Source organism: Setaria italica, chromosome VII (genome assembly GCF_000263155.2).
Source record: "Setaria italica strain Yugu1 chromosome VII, Setaria_italica_v2.0, whole genome shotgun sequence".
NCBI classification, from domain to species: domain Eukaryota; kingdom Viridiplantae; phylum Streptophyta; class Magnoliopsida; order Poales; family Poaceae; genus Setaria; species Setaria italica.
This window is the reverse complement of record NC_028456.1, coordinates 16,650,508-16,669,140: the sequence shown is the minus strand read 5'-3', so window position 1 is coordinate 16,669,140 and position 18,633 is coordinate 16,650,508. Positions and strand designations below refer to the sequence as shown.

The 18,633-nt window shown below is 45.4% G+C and overlaps 2 protein-coding genes across 2 annotated transcripts; one reads left to right on the top strand and one right to left on the bottom strand.

Moving 5' to 3' along the window:
* Positions 1-928: 928 nt before the first annotated feature.
* On the bottom strand, positions 929-6,385 carry LOC101779798 (protein DETOXIFICATION 16). The gene is made up of 9 exons (XM_012847260.2): positions 6,204-6,385; positions 3,190-3,461; positions 2,543-3,087; positions 2,379-2,465; positions 2,248-2,304; positions 1,918-2,156; positions 1,621-1,739; positions 1,433-1,519; positions 929-1,339 (listed from the first exon to the last, which is right to left on the bottom strand). The coding sequence occupies exons 2-9, from the start codon at positions 3,436-3,438 to the stop codon at positions 1,280-1,282; spliced, it is 1,443 nt and encodes a 480-aa protein (XP_012702714.1). The 5' UTR covers positions 3,439-3,461; positions 6,204-6,385; the 3' UTR covers positions 929-1,279.
* Positions 6,386-11,599: 5,214 nt separating this feature from the next.
* Positions 11,600-15,226, top strand: LOC101779410. The gene is made up of 3 exons (XM_014805481.1): positions 11,600-11,959; positions 12,077-12,529; positions 14,099-15,226. Exons 1-3 carry the CDS (start codon positions 11,600-11,602, stop codon positions 15,224-15,226), a joined length of 1,941 nt encoding a protein of 646 aa, XP_014660967.1.
* The last annotated feature ends 3,407 nt before the right edge of the window (positions 15,227-18,633 follow it).

Genomic DNA, 18,633 nt, shown 5'->3' with positions numbered 1-18,633 from the left:
TAACACCTCATCCAAACATTTCTTCTTCTTTTGAAAAAAAAAAGAACATAGTCAAGTAAGAAGCAAGAGTCGTCAATATACCACCCCTGCGCGATGGCTCTGCTGTATGAGTGATCAATGGGTTCACAAAGGTAAGCCTTCGTCATTGTCAATCACTCGCAAATTAGACGAACCTGATAATTTGATAACTATAGTAAATAAGTTCTTGGCCAATTTTCACGTAAATTTAAGTATTTCTTCTTAATCTAATGATACGTAGGTCTCCTTCACGTTCGAGAAAAAAAAATCTAAATAGGAGACTGTTTGGCTCTCGCAGTTCACACATTACCCCTAAGGTCACACTCTGGTGTGTGCATTGTTGTGTTGTTGGCATCCACGAGATGTAAATAAGTATGAAAAGGAAAAGTTTTAATCTCTTAATATATATATTTAAAAGACGGGCACATACCATGCTGCAATTCAATTACTTTGCATCTACTCAATGTTAGTTTAATCTCCACTGAACTTGGCCGTTAGGCCAAGTCGGACCCTGATCCCGCGCCCTAATCGGGGGCGCACAACCAACTCATGGTTGCGGGCCCCCGTTGCGCAGCGCACATAAAAGTAGAGGTGGGGTTGGGAGCACGGACGCTCAAGTTCGCTGCCGTGCCCACACACCCACCTAACAAACCCTAGAACCCGATCTAATTTGCGTTGTAGTGACGGGAAGCTCCGCCGCCACCCACACTGTCACCGCCGCCGTCTCCAACTTTGTCCATGACGAGCTCGTCTAGTAAGCCCGGCGGTCGGTATCTACTCTCTCTCCCCCTCTCGGGTTAGTTCTCTGTTAGTTAAAAACATTGTTGTTTAGCCTGAGCTTTAAGTCTTTACCCGACTAGATGAATGCTAATGATCCCTGTTACGTTATTTAAGTTGAGCACTAAGGCAATTAGATCTATCACTCAAATGGACAATACTGCTGATTGTAGTCAAATAGAACATTTCCTTCTCTTGTCTCAATCATATTACTCAAAAACAAAGAGAATAAAAATACACTTTCATGAGATTACGAAGCTGTTTCTAGTAAATAAAAAAACATTTAGTTACCTAGCCTCAACAGAATCTTGTGTTCCCTGTATCCAGTAAAAAGAATGACCAAAACAGATTGCCCAGGTACTTTCTGTGTCATACTCTGATTGCGTGGAGAAAAGTCCGGACTCTGCTGCCGATTCTTCATTAGATCCTTCTTAATGTTTCTTCTTGGCCATTGCCTCCAACAAAATTGTGTCTCTTGAGCATATCATGTCGTCATGTCTACCGGTAGGGATGAACTGAAAATTCTGTCCGTTGCCTTCAAAGCCTACAGGAGCCACAAAACAGAGAGGTGCCGCTAAATGGAGAAGGCAACGAAATAGTATCTTTGCATGCAAGAAGTTTTGGTTGATTTGCTTACTTCTTTTTCCCAGTTGCTGCATAAAGTAATTGTGAGAAGCAATAGCATCTGTACGACGAGTGCGCAGATTATTCCCAGCCAAAGCCCCTAGACAATCAAACCATCGTATTTAGAGGTCTCTTCAACTCGACAGAGTAATAAAAGTTGAACTAGAACTTATGCTAAGGTCGGTTTGGGTTGTAAATTACCATTCCACCTAGATGAAAAAGAAACGCGAAACAGAAGGCAGCTGGGATTCCGACCAGGTAATATGCACCAAGATTTACACAAGCACCAATCTTTTGCCACCCACAGCCCCTAGCAACACCTGGAAATATATCATGAAACCATATTGTCAGTCATTATCTAGGTGATAATGTTCCAAAAGTAACAAATGCAGTTCATAATATACATGGAGATAAGAACAGATCATGGCAAAACAACAGGATATGGGTTCACTGTATTTACCAAATTTGGTATATTTCAATTAGCGGATCTAGAGATACCTGAGAGAACACACTGCACGCAATCAAACAAGAATGATACAGCCAGGATCGGCATCATTTTGGAGATGTATTTCACCACTTCCTCCTCGTTACTGTAAGCATATCCCCATAAATTGCGAACCAAAATCATAACTAGTCCAATCAATATGCCGACCACGATAGCCAGCACCATGACAACACGGGTAGCCAGACGGGCAGCTTGAGGTCGTCCAGCACCAAGCTCATTTGAAACACGAGTGCTATAGGGGGAAAGCAACATGTCAGTGCCACAAGTATTAGGTGATCAACATTGCATGGTAAAATTTATGAGTGTGATTTTTTAAATCTGACCTTATGGCTGCACTAAGCCCAAAAGGGATCATAAATGCTAAAGAGCCTGTGTTTAAACTGCACAAAACTGAAGAGTTACAATCAACAAAAGGCAAACAGAGTTTGAAATGTGCTGTGGAAAGATAACTCACGAAATGGACAAAACCGATGTCTCGAGCTTCGGATTTGGGAGAAGTCCAGAAAGAAGTACCAGGAGCTCAAATGACCACCACTCCAAGCTGTGTACATATAGGATCCAATTAAATTAGAGATGATAAATGAAAAAAAAATCTGCGACATAGGATTCAGAACTCACCAAACCATCAGTGCAGATGGAACAGCAAGCCTCAAGAACGTGGGGATGCCGTGAAAAGCCTCCTTTGAAAACCCTCTCCTAGTGTTCTCACAGGCTGGTGCAAGCCTAACGTAAATTGACAGGATTGACACGTTAATCAGGTACGAGATGGCATTGGCCAAGGCAGCACCCTTGTTGCCCATACCAATCTTGTACACCAGGAGCCAGCACACTAGAAGATGGTTCAGCGCCGTGACGCCAGAGCTCAGCATCACCGGTAGGACTATGTTCTGCGTCTGCAGGAACCGGACATGACACTGCAGTGGCCCATACACGAACAGCGCTGGAATCATCCACCGGATGTAGCTTCCTGCCCCAGCTGCAATCTCTGGGTCCTGACCAAATAGTAGAAGGATCTGGCCAGTGTACGACCAGATAACAGCAAACACAAGGCTCACCAGAGTGAGCACAAGGATGGCCCTCTGCTTGTAGATGCCGAGAAGATAGTACTGCTTTGCCCCGAAGGCTTGCCCACATAGTGTGTCCAAGCTGCTTGCCATGCCAGACTGAAATGATCAAGCGAACAATTCACTCTGCTATTGAACTCCATATAATCGTTCAGGAAGGTCAGGCGTATGAGAAAGGCTTTGAGTTTGCATATAACATACCAATAAGCTGAAGCCAGTAACGCCTGCAAAAGAGGTGGCAATGGAGGCACTGGAGAGGGCAAGCTCACCAAGGTGACCAACAAACATGACAGAAATCATCTGGACGATGTTCTGCAGGATCCATGCGGCGATGAGTGGCCCAGCAAGGTATAGCTGCTTTCTGACCTCAGGCTGCACCAGGTTCTCTCCCACCCCTCCAGTCTTCTGAACACCATCGCCAAGAAGGGGTTCATCCATGCTTGGCATCATACACCAAAGTTTATGCCCTGCTTCTGAACAAGGTATGTGAAACAATGTATCAGTCAATGTGGCCAATCTTATAAATGCTGGAAAGTTGGAAGCCTCCCAGGAAACTAGAAGGAAACAAAGGCTTGGCAGCCAAGTTTGACATTGGCAAACAAGCAGAAAGAACAAGTGATTGATCTCATCTGTCAGACATTGGAGCAGAAAAGATTAAAATTTGTGTCTCCAATGAGTTTGTAGTTTGGTTCATGAGATGAAAGAATCAGTACGATTAATCCTGCTCAAAAAGACCTGGAATATAGTGGTCAATGGAATTTAAGAAACACATTGGATACTAATGGAGGTAGCTTGGCACTCAAGTTAGCATGTGAGACAATAGCCTACCTAATGGAGAAGAGTGAATGTGACAGCTAACCACAAAGAATGAATGCTCAATTAGGATGCAAATGCTATTTACTTCTGCAGTACTAACCAAATGATTCATAGATACAGGCATACACATGTAAAGACTATACACTTAGGTAATCAAATCAATCAAATACTTTTTTGTACTTTCTATGTTTAAAAACGGGGCGCAAATTCACTGGGGCCGAAACGGGGTACACTCAGTTATGTTTAGACTATTTAAACTAACACTTCTGACCGTTTCAACTAATGCACACTATTAGTAGGTGTAGACCCCGATTCCTCTGTTTCCAATTGTGTATGTCCAAATTTCATTTTTGTTCTTACTCTCCCTTTCCCCATGTTTGACCCAGTGCCATTGAAGAATGATTTAACGGGATATTTGATTGGTAAAAGAAAACATAATCAAACTAAATTAAGCAGAAAGGATTTTGAAAATACCCTTCTTTTACAAACGCAGAAAAGAACTGTGTTTTGTTTGAACTCAGGCTACCACGGATACATAAGATTCTCCTGATATGTAATAGAATAGAGCAAATTTCATAAAGTATTCCTAGCTTGACAAAATCAAGAAAGAAACTTCACACCGTTGTTCAAGGTACATGTAAACATAGTACGATTAAACATGGTTCAGCTCTGGAAGAGGCCAGGGGACAAAGAGTGTGGCAAGTCAAACAAAACATGTATACATGATAAGACAAGGATAACAGAACAAAGGCATATAATCTGATCAAGTTCAACACACAAACAAACACAACAGATGAACAGAACAAACTCTAGGTCTCATCTGTAGAAAAGTCTTCTGAAAAATTGAGAATTCAATTTAGGGGATGTTAACATCAGTCGAGGCCCGAATATTGACGTCAAGTGCACTGAGTAAGCTCACAGGAAAGAGCTGAATTAACTTGGCGGGCAGGATCAAAATATCTCACAGACAGGGAATCCAATCGATCCACTCTCGATAAGGACAAGATAGGTGTCTTATTCGCTGCTGTAGATCAATTTAAACATTTAGCGAGCAGTGAGATCTGCACTACTAATCAAAAATCTAAGGGCATGTTTGGAACAAGGAATACAAAACACAGGAAAGGAAAAAAAACGTAGGAAACGAATAGTAGTAGAGTTCCAAAACAGAGGATTGGAAAAACGCAGGAAAAGAAGTGAGTGTTTGGAACAGGAATCCACTCACAGAAATCATAAAATATGGGAATTACATAATAATATTAATAGCTAGTGATTAATAAATTAATTAACATGTGCATATGTATTGCATGGACCATATTAGCTACACTAGCTCACCTATATGTGGGACCCATGGTCCATGGAGTCAATCCAGCCAGCCACGGTGCATCATATTCGTCTCGGCCTCTCCTATGGTTCAGCCACCCTTATCCTTCTGCTCTTGACGAGTCCACTGCTCCTTTCTCTCTTCCATAGCTGATCATGAGCAGGCAGCGGACGGATTGAGCGGGGGATTAGGAGATCACCGCAGCAGGCTGCGGAGAGGTCGTGCTGCGCGGCTGCAGTAGGGTGGCTGCCGGGCGACGAATCTGGATCGAGCTCAAGTGACCCCATTCATCATGGACTTCTTCGACTTCATCCTGCTTCGCACCACGGCAATGGCTTGTGCTCTCTTTCTCTCTCTCGGTCCTTCTCTTCCCTTCTCACCCGCCTCGGCCTTCAGCGAAAAAATTGAACTCGGACTGGATGTTTCTTTTCCTATGTTTTGTGAAGGAAAGCAAACCTTTCCATAGGAAAAGATGCAATCCTCCATTCCAAACACTCTATGACATCAGCAAAATGGAGGAATGAGTTTCCTGTGAAATTCCTTTGGAAAACCTCCATTCCAAACAGGGCCTAAAAGGTTAGAAGTACATACACATGTGAAAAATTCTATGCTCCAGGATAACGAAATCAAACACAAGCTTCCTAGTCGCTGCACGCAAGGAGAAGTTCAGAGTCTGACGCCTCACGTGCTGAAAGCTGTTTGTTTACTGAAAAGATGCTTTGACCAATCTCACATATACAGATATGCTGCATATCACTCTGGAAAGGACCCAAGATCTGGCCCCATTAACGAATGAATCGAGGACTAAGCAGGCACTTGTCATGAACTGTAAAAGTAACCTGAACGCACTGGAGTTTAGCGAAAAAGATTTTGAGTTATAAAAATATCCATCTCCTACAGACAAAGCAATGGCCCGTTATTAAGATGTGCTCCCAATTTGGGTACTGCAACTACATAGGATGGCCAATTGATGCAAATTAGTACGGAGCAAATGAGATGCCAAAAGCGCCAAACGAGTGGGGGCAATCTCCCCCACAGCGACGGAATTGAAGGAAGGAGACGAGTGCAAGAACCATACCGCAGGCACGTGGCGGCGCTGTCGCTGATTAGGATGGCATGAAGAGAGGGGGCCGCTGCGGCTACGACGGCGACGGCCCGCCGAGGGAGACTGGGAGAGGAGGGAGAAGGGAGAGTTCCTCCTCCTCGGACAAGGCGAACAGGGCAAGCGGCTACGGGGAAAACGGGTGGCCTTCGCATGAGATCCGTGGCGGCGGCTTTTAATACGCCGACGAGGAGACTCCGAAGGCCATTCCAAATGCAATACGGCAAATACCCTACCGCCCTACCCGAGTGCAAACATTATTTTTGGTTTCACACGTAGGCACAATCTTTCGATTGTATCATGATGATCTATTAAATTTTCTTGATTTTTATGATAGTCCCGCAAGATGATATTTTTTTATTGCAAGTATTATTAAGGGGGTGTTTGGATACGAGGTGTTAAACATTAACAGTGTCACATCGGATGTTCGGATAGTAATTAAGAGAACTAAATATAAGCTAATTATAAAACTAATTGCAGAACCCTGTGTTAATTCGCGAGACGAATCTATTAAGCCTAATTAATCCATCATTAGCAAATAGTTACTGTAGCACCACATTATCAAATTATGGACTAATTAGGCTTAATAGATTCGTCTCGCAAATTACACTCCATCTGTGCAATTAGTTTTGTAATTAGCCTATGTTTAATACTCCTAATTAGCATCCAAACATCCGATGTGACGGGTGTTAAACTTTAACACATGATTGCCAAACAGGCCAGTAGTGTATTTGCATTGTATGAAGGAGTATATTTTAAAGCCAGGCCAATAGCATATTTGCCAGGTGGAAAGCATAGCTCTTATGCAATATGCAGAGTATATATAATTAAGTCCAGAAAGAAAAGCCTATTTGCTACTCGAAGAATCCACTTTGTCCGCCTGACTTACTCTACAAACTTTCATTTCATTTTTTTGCCCACGTGCTAATCAAACTGTGAATAAATTTTGTCCTTCTCTTTTTTCATGTTTCCCGTTCAAATTGTGTAGACAGATGGAAAGATCAACTTTACTGCTCCCTACGTCCCAAATTATAAGTCGTTTTGATTTTATTAGATTCATAAACTTTGTTATGCACTTAGATATACCCTAAATCTAGATGCATAATAATATCTATGAATCTATATAGATCAAAACGACCTATAATTTGGGACGGAGGAAGTAGTATAATTATACTGTTCTATTTGTCTACATTGCCCTTGTACATAATTCCAACTCATTTAACTCAGCCCAACTATTTTAATTGCCCCAGTTTACTACTACTGAACTTTTATAATAAAAAACAGGGTTTTGTAGATATTATCATAGGTTAGAAGCTTGAGACATCCATCACCCTGCTGGTTTGAATTAAAACCCAACAGAGTTTAAAACGAAAAAAGAAAAAGAATCATTAGGCGATGCATTGAAGTAGTTTTTTTCCTCTCACAACGACCTAGTTTAAATAGTTTGGAGAGGTAAAACAAATTGAGATGTGCAGGGAGTCAAGTGGATAAGTTAATTGTACAAAGTAGTAAAATTGACTTTTTTTTCGTTCAATAACAATGCAAGTATTTTTTAGGTGTTACGTGGAAGTTGCGGAGGATGCTGACCGTTGCTTAAATGAATCGTCTTTTTTTTAATTTAGAGAATACAATTGCCAATGGCCAATTTTTCAAAAGAAAAATGAACTGATAGCAAATAAATGCTTTTAATATGAAACGGTATATCCTGCTGTTTGATGCTCTGCATAGTGTCTCAGTATTGCAAACCATCATGAATCATGACGTGCGCTCACAAGCTGCCCACTCTTGTACAAGAAACCCCCAGAAATTAGAGCCTCTCTAGATCACAGGTGTTTGGAAGGGGGAAAAGATCTGCATTCCTAAGGATTCGACACTGATGCTTTTGGATTTGCAGGATTGATTGTGTCGCCCATGGACCTTGCATGTGGACACAGTTTGGCTTCAAAGAAATTCCACAGGACATTGTGTACCTCCTTTTCTTTCTGAAAGACCTTTTACCTCTTTTTCATTGGGATGGAAGGTAGCGCAGCCATTTGATGTGGACAGTTTGGCTTCAAAGAAATTCCACAGGCTTCGGGGGTGTTTGGATACGAGGTGCTAAACTTTAACAGTGTCACATCGGATGTTCGGATGCTAATTAGGAGGATTAAATATGAGCTAATTATAAAACTAATTGCAGAACCCTGTGCTAATTCGTGAGACGAATCTATTAAGCCTAATTAATCCATCATTAGCAAATGGTTACTGTAGTACCACATTGTCAAATCATGGACTAATTAGGCTTAATAGATTCGTCTCGCGAATTATACTCCATCTGTGCAATTAGTTTTATAATTAGCCTATGTTTAATACTCCTAATTAGCATCCAAACATCCGATGTGACAGGTGTTAAACTTTGACAAGGTATTCCCAAACACCCCTTCATAAGCAGGTCGCGACGGGTGTTGCTGACGGTGAAATCGATGGCCAAATATCATGTTGAAAGCACCATCCCATGGACTCGATCGATTCGACGAAAGCCCAGCAGGAAGCATATGCAGAAGAATTATGAACATTTCTTTGCGTCAACTCTTACCAAGACCTTGTAAACAAGTACAGTTTGATGAAATTTCGAGGATTAATTAGCACAAACAGGATTGCTGCATCCATGCATACACGCTCAACCTGTGCTAACTGTGTTACACTGGATGTCGGAGTCAAATAGTATTGCCCTTGAGGAACTGTCGAAAGTTGTTGAACAATTCACAAGCTCCGAGCTTAATTAACCACCTTTCCTTCTGCGAGGAATTTGAAATTTTGAGAAAATTTCTCTAATCCTCTTGCTCTTTATCGCGATGTTTTCCAAACCTTTTTCATTTATTTATGAGTAATTAGATATAACTTTTGAAAATCCTTGGGTTAATAATTTATAAGTGACCACAGTTTGCACTAAGTCGCTGGGTTTACAACTCTGCTAATACTTTTCTTGTTTTTTCTAAGTGAAAGAAGCAGAAAGCTTCTTCTGAATTCCAAGTATCCAGCCACGCTGATTACACGCTAGTAGCATCCACGGCATAGGTAATAAGAACCCTCGTCAGGAAGGCTTTCTAGTTTTCCTTTTTATTGGGGGTTGCCCATTTCATTGGTAAGGTAAGTGTCAGGCCCAAGCCCATTGATTGCGTTGTGTTGATTCAGTCAGACTTGCACGAGGCTGCGCGTGTTGGGCTGAACCCACTTGTGAGTTACTTGTACCAGCCCGCATGCACTTTTCTTGGCTTTGTTTTTAGTGCACCCTGGCTTTGAACTTGCTCCGTGCAGTATGAATTGAAAACGTCCATAAAAATCCATATCATGATCATGGCTTCAACATGTTCGTGTCTTAGGCTAAACCAACAAACATGTATTTTTCTGCAGTGCTCGGGGTTACAGGACTGCCGCCATCATTCGATTTTACAGCTGTACAATTTTGATCGGATCTTAATTTTAGTCGCTTATAGCATATATAAGCAGAAATACAAATTGAACACAACTTATCTTGAACTTTGTCGTAGTGTGTGTTTGTGGACGATCACATACTAAATACTACTCCCTCCGTCTCAAATTACTGTTCGTTTTGACTTTTGACTTTTCTAGATACATAACTTTTGATATGTATCTAGACATGTCATATAAAAAATTATGTATCTAGAAAAGTCAAAACGAAACGGAGGGAGTAGATTACAATCCTCACCGTTGCTGTGATATGATATCTTGGACTCAATAAATATTTTACTTCAACTGCATAAATAGAAAATACATTCTGATACAGCAGTGGCATGCATAAACGAAATTTTTTACACAGTGGTAGCATGACTCAAAATATTACAAAGCGATAGCAAACACCAAAACTGTAATTGCCACAGTATCACAAGCACATTTTCTCCTTAATATTGTGTGTGTGGCTCTATATCTAGGCGCTCAATTGTCCTTACAAGTCTAGTACTATGAAAAAAACATGACAAATTCGTCGATACAATTTTCATAACTTCAATCCAAACTAAAGTTTCTAGAATGATGGTCAAAGTGGAGAGTCCTGGCTTTGTGCTTTGATAGAACGCCATATGTTACACAATTCGAATGCATAACAATTACTCCTGTTAGTTATGTTTATTTCTTCACACTAGAATTCTTGTGCAGTTCGTAAATTTCACCTAAACTACAAATTGTACATGTTCTCAACTTATTCTAGTGATAGACTAAGATCATGTTCATTTCTATCCACTAGTCATGCTTCTAAACATATCTGGGCTAAAGTTTACAGCGCAGATTCTCTAACTTGCTGAGGCAAGTCACGAGTGACTTTCCCCCTTCTGGATGCCACTCATTGCCCATTCAACGACTCATGAAGCGATCAGCTTTTCCAATGCCCAACCAATTGGCCGAGGGCTGCAAATATCAGCCCCAAAAAAACCCAGATCAAGAATGAGACAATGCATTTTATTTAAGTATTTCAGGATTAAATAAGTATTTCACTAATTATTTTGCACACTTTCGTGATCCAAATAATCAAACTAATCTCCATCAAGGACACTACTTATACTAGCCACAGAGTTTCTGCAACTAATTAATGATTTTTTTTTGAGAATCCATTGCTACAAAAAACCCCAAACTTGTGTGCTATTTATGGAGATTCCGTGAGCATGGGAACTCTATCGCTAACTGCACAAAGTCATCCGATGTAGTAGTGGATTTTGGTAAAAAGTTACTCTGGTTATTTGAAGAACTACTAAAATAAAACACTTGTTTAATTCTTCAATTATTTTTCCAAGGTAATTTTTCGATTATTAAGTGAAATGTCCTTGATAGATGCCGTTTCGTGTCTCATTTCCGAACTATACTTTTTTGGGGCTGATATGGGCAACTAAAGCTTGATTGTGCATTGAAAAAGGTTGATTGCTTCATGAGCCGTTGGATGGCTTATGGGTGGCTCCAAAATGGGAAAAGTCACTGGTAACTTGCCTTCAGGAACTCAGAGAATCTGCGCCGTAAAGCTTAGTCAGCTAAAAATTTAGCTCTAAACCATCTATTATCTAGCAGGTAGAATTGTCCTGAAGCACGCTCGTGCTGAAAAAGATGCTGCATTATTGACAAACAGAGGCCTTGGTTTTGCACTTTTGCTGAGACACCGAAACGGCCAAACCTGAGCATGAATCCCAACGGTTCAGTCGGCGGCTACGATTTGCCTGCCCCCCGCCATATATCCGCCGGTGCGCAACGGCACACGCTACAAGCGCCTCAATTCGCCTCCGCCCGCCAAAAGCCGCAACAACCAAATCCCCCAAACCCCTTCGCCTCTCTTCCCCCCTCTCCCCTCCCCGGCCAAGAAGAACGCAAGAAGCACCGGCGCCCCACCCATGGACTGGTCGGAGGAGGGGTTCAACGAGGAGGAGCAGCCGTCGCTGCGCAGGCGCACCGCGAGGCGGCGTTCTCCGCCCGGGCCGGGCTCTCGGGCCTCCGAGTCGAGGTCGCCCTCTCCTCGCCGCGGCGGCCTGGCCCCGGCGGGCTCGAGGTCGCCCTCGCCGCGCCGCACCGGGATCATGGCGACGAGGCTCGGCAGCTCGGTGCGGACGACCCGGCGGTCGCCGCCGCCAAGAACGCCCGGCGCCGATGCCCCCGCGGGCGGCGCCGGCGGTGGCGGGGAGGACACCGGCGTCGAGGAGGTCATCGCCAAGATGAGGGAGGGGCTTCTTCCCGCGCCCGCCGCGGCGCGGGATGTCGCCGAGACGAGCGCCGCGGGCGCCTCTGGTTCCGGAGGAGGAGGTGGGGCGGACGAGGTGGAGGCGCGGGTGGCGGAGGGCGAGGTGGGGGGCTTCACCGGCTTCTCGTTCCAGGAGCTCGAGGCGCCGCCGGGCGTCGACGGGGCGGAGGTCCTCGACGCCTTCGCCGGCTCCGAGGAGGCGAGGAAGGCCAAGGCCGCGGCCGAGTTCTTGGAGGCCACCATGGGCGCCAACACCGGGGCCAGGACGGAGGCGATCAAGGCGGAGCTCGTCGCCAACGGGCGGATGCTCGACCTCGCGGGGCTGGAGCGGTGGATGCGGAGGACGGAGGCGATCTCCGAGCTCGAGTGGTTCACGGGCCTCTGCTGCGACGAGGAGAGCCCGCCGCCTCGGATCGAGCTCTTCGAGTGCGCGTTCCGGGCCCTGGGGAACGCGTCGGCCGGCGAGCTCCACCGCGGCGCCGAAGCCAGGAGGCGCTGGGTCGGCTCGGTGGGCGTGCCCCACTTCTTCGTCTGCCCCGTCTCCGACAAGGTCATGGAGAACCCAGTCGTCATCGCCTCCGGAAAGGTGCCGCGAATCTTTCGTCTGTTCTGCTTTCTTGAATTCTTGGCCTGCTTCTGTGATGCGATTTCTGTTCAGGAGCGCTTGTTCGTGGAGAATTTCTGCCTGTTTCTTTGCGTTGGATGACGGAAACATTTTCTTGGATATTAGCACAGCAGTTTGGATTGATTGCGATTCTGAAAATCTTGCTATTTCTGAACATGTTCAGGTTTTGTGTCGGTTAGAGAGACTTGCTACTCTAATTTTAGCAGTTTCGATTCATTGCAATGTGCCAATCTGAAAGTTTTGCTATGTCTGAAATTGTTCAGGTTGTGGTATCAGTAAAATATTGGAAAATCCGCGGTGCTTATTCTAGAAGCTTATATCACAGGCATTTCTGGATCATAGGACGCCCCAGTGATCAAAGATCTTAGAATCCTGTGTATGTTGCGTTTTAGAATTTAGGAACATAATCTGAATGTGTGCTCTGTAGATCATCATTGCTATCAGTTTCAGTTTTCAGTGGAAAATGGAACATTCCACCTGATTTTGATCAGATAAGTTTAGTTCTCATTATCTTGCACACTGTTTGGTCGATCTGATCAGAACTCTCTTGCCTATTTTGTCCATATGCATTTGTTTATTTCAAACATCTACTATTTACCTTTCCTGATTACTGTAACTCTTACTATTTTGTTTAGTTTCAGTTATTGAATAGTAACTCCAAGCTGTTCTTCTAAACTTCATTTCTTGCTGGATTCAGTTCTGAAAATCTTGCTACTTCTGAACACGTCAAAGTTCTGTGTTAGTTAGAGAAACTTACTCTGATGTTAGCAGTTTCGATTCATTGCAATGTGCCAATCTGAAAGTTTTGCTATATCTGAATTGTCAGGTTCTGGTAGTTAGAGAAAATTACTCTGATTGTATCAGTAAAATCTTGGAAAATCCAAGAGCTTAAAGAATTTGTGCTTGTTTCTTGGTGTTCGTCTATGACAATCATTTTCTTGGATCTTGCAACCAGTTCAGATTCTGAAAAATGCTGCATGTCTGATTTTGCTCTGATTTACTGTTAGAAATTACTCCGATGGCAGCACTCCATGTCTGTATATATATTCAAGAATTGCTTCAACTCTGTCAGGTCACAACATGCAGATTATTTGCACAGCGGCATGTTTCCACTTTGAAATCTTGTTTTAAGTTGTTGTGTTAGGTATCCTATGCTAGAAGTTTGTATCATGGGCATTTCTTGATCAAAGGACGGCCCAAGGATCAGTGACCTTATACTCCTGTATATGTTGCATTTTAGAAGTATAACCTGAATGTGTGCTCTGTAGATCATCATCACTATCAGTATCAGTTTCAATTTTCAGTAAAAGTGGAACATCCCACCTGATTTTGATCAGATAAGTTTATTTTTCATTGTGTTGCACACTGCCAATTTTGTTAATGTAAACATCCATCAGTTACCTTTCCTGATCACTGTAGCTCTTGCTATTTTGTTTAGTTTCAGTTACTTAACAGTTACTTCAAGCTGTTCTCTACACTTCATTTCTTGCTGGATTCAAATCTCTGACTGCAACTCTTCCGTGGCTGCAGACAGTTGATCGTTCAGCACTGGAGGAATGGCGTAAGGAGCACCAACGCATCTGCCCCGTCACCGGCGAGGTTCTCTCTCACACCATGTTCATCCCCAACATCCTCATCAAGCTCTGCATCGAGCGCTGGCGTGCAGCAAACAAAATTGCAGACGTGGTGGCAGCCGCAGATCCACCTGCCATTTCCCCCGAGGTGGAAGCCCTGTTCAAGCAAGTCACCCTGATGCCCCACTCCCCTAGAAGCTCCAGAGAAGTCCGCGACGCGCTGTTCCTCCTCCAAGAGCTGCTCCTCAGCGAGGAGAGATCAGTCGTGCACCTGATCGGCAGCCACACCGGGACGATAGCAAAGCTCGCCTCTGTCCTGCCGGAGACGTGCCTGGACCCTGACCCTGAACTGGACGACCTCATCTTCGGAGTCATGGAGAAGGTGGCTTCCTACGGCCCCAACAAGGCGGTGTTCGGAGACGACCGGTACGCCATCCCAGTGCTGATCGCGAGGGCGTTCGTGGGGCCAGTGCCGATGCGAGCCAGGTGTGCCCACATCCTCGGGCTGCTGGCCGACGACGACCACTACAACAAGATCAAGATCGGCGAGCTCGGAGGCCTCGCACCGCTGGTCGAGCTGCTCCATGTCGGGGACAAAGGCGTGAAGAAGACGGTGGCAAGGGCGATCGCCAGCCTCTGCGAGGCCCAGGAGAACCGGAGCAGGTTCCAGAGGGAGGGGGTGGTGGACGCCGCCATTTCGGCGCTGCGGAGCGACGGGCTGGAGGTGGAGGCTGAGGGCATCCTGCTGCAGGCTTCAGGCTCTAACCACGCCATGGACGAGGTCATCTTGAAGCTCCAAGCATTCCAGGGCGACAAGATATGCCAGAAGTTGGCTATGCGCCTCTGGAGAACCTTCGTCCTGACGAACCCAGAAGACAAGCACGGCGTCGTCCCTTCTATGCCGGCCTCGAGGGAGAGTTGGGAGGAACCTTCGACGTCAGACGCTGAGAGATCTTCGACATCCTCGGAGGGGTCTGCAGATGAGAAGGCCTTGAGAAAGCAGATCAAGGAAGACGTCAAGATCATCGTCTCTTGGCTGCAGAAGAGGTGCTACTTCCCCCGGACGTACAGGTACAGGGATTGAACATTGCCTGGCGGTGCAGGCGGATCTGAACTTGTGCAGTAAAGAACCAAGAGGAGTGTGAGTGACTGGATATAGCTGTTTCTTGACTTGGCAGAATATATTTCCTGTGTACAAATGGCAGTAGCGCAGTTGAAGCTAAATAGTGATGCTGAACTTCCTCTGAATGTCAAACTAATCATTAGTAGGATTTGGATGTGCTTGCTGTAGAATCCTGAGAAGTTCAGGATGTTCAGTTTTGTGACTTTGTAGACAAGATAACTTTTGCAATTTTGGAGGCAGAAGGTGCTTGTGCTGTTTTGATTGTCGCTTGAGATTGAGTAGCAGCCTAGCAGGGAGAGGCTGCTAGCCCTTTGGTTTTACTGGAACGTTACGGGTTGTTCCTTACAAGAGTTCCTGCTGTTTTTGTAGAAAGAAATTATAGTTCAGAGCATTAGAATTTGTTATACTGCTGAGATTCCTGTTTGAGTCCAACTATCGATACGTCGAATATCAGGGCCGGATTACATCAATTTGTTTTGAATTTGTCATTGCTGTAGACTAAGCAAATTGCATTAGAGGTTTGCAAAGTTGTGGCATACTGCTGCCTTTTACCAAATTTCATTTCGGTACATGCCTCGACGAATGCACAATGCATCTGCCGATCAATTTTACCGACTGACTGACCACAGGTTCTCAGCTTAGTTCGTTGCGTATATACAGTGTGTGCGTACCAGGTGCCAACCTGACGACAGACTTCTTAACATGAACGCCTGCTACTCGGTTCGTGTGCCACGTGTACTGGCCGTGCACAAAACTTGCCAAACGTGTGTGCGGATGTGCCGCTAGTGCTCCGGCGGCGACGGGCGGGGGACGTACTTGCGCGCCCACATGTGCCGCCCGTTCACCATCAGCTTCACCAGAGGCCGCCCGCCGAGCACCGCCGCCGCCGTCGCCGCGAGCCGGAACACCACGCGCCCGTACGTCGGCAACTCTCCCGGCGGCACCTTCTCCATCATCACCTTCGTTATACAGTCGCCCCACCTCCTGCACACGGGCAGTAGGACACAAGGGTTACATCTAAACGCGACCTAATAATGCCACTATATGAAATGATCACATGATCAAATACAGTACAGTTAAGCCGCACAATGATTTGCGGAAGATGTGTCCCATCTGCATAGCTTCAAGGAATTCAAATGCTGCCCCTAAAAATTGCCTAAAAATCGTTCAAGCGTGTAATTTAAACTGTAAATTCAGATGTAAATTTAGCTTGACTACAAAGTCACAAAGCTTAACATCCTGAACTTCTCAGGGTTTTACAGCAATGTTGGCACTAAAAGTTGTCCTGAACTTCTCAGGATTTTACAAATTTCCATGTTCTTCAGGCTAGGAATCGAGGAATGTACGTACAATGAGTTCACAGATTTACAAAATGGTGAAGTACAAAAATGCTAGTGCGAAGAATGTTGAGAGAACCATATTTTTTATTAAATTTAATAAAAGGGAAATGCTGGAATCAACTCATAAATGCATGGCTCCCAACTGAATTAGTCAGAGATTAATTATGGCATGCATGTATGATTATCAGTGATTGGCTGATTGCTTGGAGAGTTGTTGCTACGTACTCAGTGAAGAACTCCTCGACCTCCTCGCGTGTTAATGGGAACCCTTTGGAGAACGTGATGAACAGCGACCGGCCGTCCTCCTCCAGCGCCGCCGCCCCCACCGGCGCGCCGCCGCGGAGACGGTACGGCGCGGCCAGCTCCGCCGGGAGGGCGCCGTCGCCCCCGTCCTCCTCGTAGTGCCGCAGGATCGCGCGCAGCCGGTCGTCGAACACCAGCGTCCCTACGCCGCCCAGGACCTCCGCAACGCCGCGCCGCGCGGCTTCGCCCGCCGCCGCCGCCTGGCCGCAGGGCGTGAGGAGCCACCACGGCCCGCCGCGGGGGTGGCCGCCGCCGCCGCCGTCGACGTCGTCGGGGTCGGCCTCGCCGCACAGGCGCGAGAGGAGGAGCGGCGGCACCGGCGGGGCGCCGTGGAGGAACACGGCGCGGGCCTCGGCGGCGAGCCGCGCGGCGGCGGCGGGGGTGCGGACGAGCGCGGGCACGCGGGGGACGGCGTCGACGCCGGCGCGGCGGTGGAGCCACATGAGGAGCGCGACGGCGTCGCGGGCGGGGCGGCTGCCGGCGCCCAGGGAGAGCAGGTGCTCGTAGGCGGCGCGGTCGACGCGGTGGAACGCGAGGACGTCATGCACGGTCGGCTCCATGGCCGCCTTCGCCCCCCGGGGTGGTGAGCGAGTGGGGGCCAGCGGCTTACTGTTGTTGGGCAGCGCAGCAGTGTGGTTGACTGGTGTGGATGGTAAGGTAAAAGTAAAATAGTCGTGGACTCGTGTGGGTTGGGTTGATCGGTTTTGGGCCAATCTATGCCTATTTTGTGCTCGGCATGCAGTTTTTTTAGAGGGTAAGCAGTATTATTATTAAGAAATGCTTTCACCATTGTCAAAAATGAAAGTGATCCTTTATTTATTCACAATGGTCAGTACTTTAGGTAATACAAGAAAAAATATTTTCCACCGACTTGTTGAACTTAAGCCTGTTTGTTTCAACTTTTACTTTTGGCTTGTAGCAAAAGACAAATCCTAAAACACAATCTATTTTTGGAATGGCTTGCGGAAGCCAAAAGTTGTATTTGTACTAGAAGTTAAAAGCAAGTTTGGAGGAGCTTTCCATGGGCTATTTTGAGACATTGTTTTGTGGAGTATCCTATGTATTATACATTTTATTATTAATTCAAAAGCCAATCCAAAGATAGATAGATTGTTTTTACTTGTTCAAAAGCTACCTCTTCAAGCATCCCAAAAAAAACTAGCTTTTGAAAAGTAAAAGCCCAAATAAGAAAGGCTTAAGTTCTTTTCAACTTATATCCTTTTAACTTATGTGCTCTGGGGTTTTGGATTTGGCTTCTTGCTACAGTAGCGTGACACTGTACTGCACTGTTTCCAACTGTAGTGTGAAGCGGGAATGCAAAATAAGGCAAAAAATGAACTGGGAAGAAGGGAAGCCGGTGGAGCCGAAAAAAGTAGCTTACCCGGCTTCAGCTTCATCACGCGCAATGATGCGCTACAGTGCTGCACAGAGCTGAAGCCGGCGTAAGCCATACAGGCCTAATACTTGCATGATGTGAGTCCAAACCTCGTCAAAAGTAAAAGATAAAAATTAACCATTCAAGTAAACAAAAATATTTCACCCAAGCATAAATGAATATATCATGTAAATGTTCTTAGCATGCGCAACGATGCGCTACAGTGCTGCACAGAGCCGAAGCCGAAGCCGGCGTAAGCCATACCAAATGTGGCCTAAGACTTGCATGATGCGAGTCCAAACCTCTTCAAAGGTAAAAGATAAAAATTAACCATTCAAGTAAACAAAAAT